Source organism: Cariama cristata, unplaced genomic scaffold (genome assembly GCF_000690535.1).
Source record: "Cariama cristata isolate BGI_N322 unplaced genomic scaffold, ASM69053v1 scaffold18331, whole genome shotgun sequence".
NCBI lineage: Eukaryota > Metazoa > Chordata > Aves > Cariamiformes > Cariamidae > Cariama > Cariama cristata.
In genome coordinates, this window is record NW_009600024.1 from 948 (window position 1) to 4024 (window position 3077).

Genomic DNA, 3077 nt, shown 5'->3' on the forward strand with positions numbered 1-3077 from the left:
TTTCCTTGACTTATTTCAAATAAAGCCTACAGAAATACAGTATTAGGAAGCTGTTGAGTCTGTTGCTTCAATCTTATTACTCCGGTGCAGTGTGGCAACTCTGTGAATACTCAGATTCACAGATTAAGTTGAGGGTCAGCAAGCTAATTAACTATGCTCCTAAATGCTAAGTTAGCTAAGAGTTTGAATTTTATTTCCTGTAGGTATTATCAACCCAAAGAATCCTAAGGAAGCACCAAAGTCCTTCAGCTTTGACTACTCTTATTGGTCCCACACATCGGTAAGTTCTTTTATAAGAAAACAGGTTTGTGATTTTTATGGTGGTTTTGTTGTTGTTGACTGGCTTGATTTAACTACATTTTTTTCTGATCATGCCATCCCTGTCAGATATTTCTGCACTGTCTCTCTCATCCTTATTCAGGTTAAAAGCTTGTCATTGTATGTTGTCTTTTCCTGTTTGGGGGAGAGCAGAAAGCTAAGCTCCTGGAGTTTGATAACGAGTTGTAAATATTTGAAACATTACTGAAAATATTCTCCAACAATGTTCTGTTCTAAATATTTTAAGGATGTGTATGAACCACAGTTAATTCAGTTTTGCTGTTAGACAAGTGAAAGTTGCTCAAGTTCTTGTAGTTCAAGGAGAGATGTAGTCTGGGTTCCCTTGGCATAGCTGGAAAAGACAGAGTAGTGATCCATGTTTCTCACAGCTGCAAAAGCAATAGACTCTCATCTAGCTCCTCTGCCCCACCCTCCTGCGAATTGATGCTAAGCTCTTTCTGGCTTCCAGTAATTGTTCTACAGCAGAACTGTGTTATTCTGCCATCTACCCCTCCCCACCTTATTTTCTCAAAAGATATAGGAACAAGAGATAATGCATTTCTCTAAGATTAATTTTAGTAACCTGGATGGTGCAAATAGAACTTGGCCATAGATGTACTCAGAAATACTAACAAGATTGTTTTCATGATGAAAAACTTGGATTTGTGCAGCTCTTTTATTGTATATTCCAGAGCAGCCATGCAAGTAGATTACAGGATCAATCAGAGGAACATTATGAACTTAATTCCTGAAAACTAGCAGATAAGCAGCATCAAGGAAGAGAAGTGGTCTTATAAAACCTTGATCCCAACGTTAGAATGTTAGCACAGCTTAACTTATCCTGATTTCAGGAGCAAGTAATGTTACAATGCAACATTTCGGGAAGAGAGAGAATGCTAGATTAAGAATAACATAGTCATGTAAAATATAGTGACATACTCCTACAAAATCAAGTTTTGGTGATATGTTATCTGTGCATTCTCTTCTAGTTTGTACAACATAAAACATCTGCGTAGATAATCATTAGTATGATAGTTTTTTCAAGTATATTTACCAAGGACTTTCCTAAATGATCAAGAGAGGAAAAAAGAGCGTATACACTGAATCCAGCTTTCTGTCAGTATCTTTGTATCCTGTACCATGCCTGGAGCTGCACCTTAGATTGCCTGTCATGACTGGATGTTGGAGTCTGATCGGTACAGTGTCCGAGTGCCTGAAATGAAATACTTCAAAAAAAAAAAAAAAGAGGAGAATTAATTTCTGCAATTCATGACGTTTTGAACAGGTTCTGTATTTGACTTGAGATCTAGCAAGTGTATTCTTTTTGACATCTTGTGATTTTTTTCATTGCATATGCAGAGATGCCTCTTTTCAAAATGTTACAAACTTTTCAGTTGAGTGTTTGAAGGTCATAACTTTTTTTGTCCTTATAGAGGTTTCTATCACTGGATGCATCTGCAGTAGAGTTTTTGTTTATCACTGGGCTAAATTTCTTTAAAGTAGCTTTTTTTTTTTAGTGTTATATTTCAGTTTTATTGCTAACCTTGAGTTTAGCCGTAGAAAAATGTTCTGATAAATTGTCCTTGACCGGTTCAGCTAGTTGCTAATTTGAAATATGTATTGACATACTTAGGGATTTTGTAGTCACCAGTGTAAATAGAAACCTGGATTGGATTAGACAGTAGAATCAGATAGCTGCAAGAAAAACTTGGTCATTCTGATGATTTGTTTACACACTTTTAATCTTAAAAAAACCCCAACGAAATAAACCTGCACAACTTTTGCTTCCCTTTTCCCCCTGCTGTGCTTCGGAGCCCTTGTCAAGACCAGCTGCTATGGGATTTTTGTAGCTTCTAGTCCTCTATTCGTTTGTATTGACTCTCTGAACTCTACTTTTGATTTTCAGCCCTCCTCCCAAACACCTTGAATCTTGTTTGTCAGTGATCTTTCACAAAACTTTTCCAGTAGTGTCAACAATGTTCACAAAACAGATTTGGTTGGTTTCTTTGTGCAGATTGTTTCCTCAGCATTGATGGAGTGGTCTTGCAAGGGTTGTTGTCGTTGTTCTTCTGCAGCTGGTACTGCCTTGGGGAAAAAGCTGTGTGTAAAAATGTGCAACATTTGCCTCTTCCTAAGGGATTGACCCACAAGATAGAAGGAGAAAAAAACCCAGTTGCTTTTTGAAACGTTACTTGAATGATAGTGTAAGACTGCATTTATTCTGTTTTCATGTCTTTTCAGCCCGAAGATCCCTGCTTTGCATCTCAGAACCGTGTCTACAATGATATTGGGAAGGAGATGTTGCTGCATGCCTTTGAGGGCTACAATGTATGCATTTTTGCCTATGGACAAACTGGAGCTGGTAAATCCTACACAATGATGGGCAAGCAGGAGGAGAGCCAAGCAGGCATAATCCCCCAGGTAGAACAGAACCCGGAAAGGGTTTGTTTTGTTGTGTGTTTTTTTTTTTTTTACAGCGTGTTCAGACACACGCTTACTGCTGATATGTTCTTTTTATATTGCAATAACAGTTAACAGAGAACCACAGCTTACTTCTGAAGTGAAAGAAATCTGCTGGGGGAAAAAGAGCATTATAAGTAATTTTCCCTCCATTACTTTTCTTTTAATTCTACTGTACACTGTCTATTTTTCCTACATCAAATTTCTCCACTTCCCCAGCAAACTAGTAAATCAAGATGTCTTATTCACTGCATTTCTTGTCTCATTCTCTGACTTTAGCTAGGACAGCACTTAAGCAC

General features: G+C 37.7%; 1 protein-coding gene across 1 annotated transcript in view; it reads left to right on the forward strand.

Moving 5' to 3' along the window:
• Positions 1 to 203: 203 nt before the first annotated feature.
• The window catches only part of LOC104169087 (kinesin-like protein KIF1B), a gene marked incomplete at both ends in the record, with an annotated part of 48285 nt that continues 45411 nt past the window's right edge, over positions 204 to 3077 (forward strand). The window contains 2 exons of the mRNA XM_009709900.1: positions 204 to 280; positions 2560 to 2739. Of these exons, the coding sequence (XP_009708202.1) occupies positions 204 to 280; positions 2560 to 2739 (257 nt within the window). The remainder of the gene's footprint in view (positions 281 to 2559; positions 2740 to 3077) is intronic.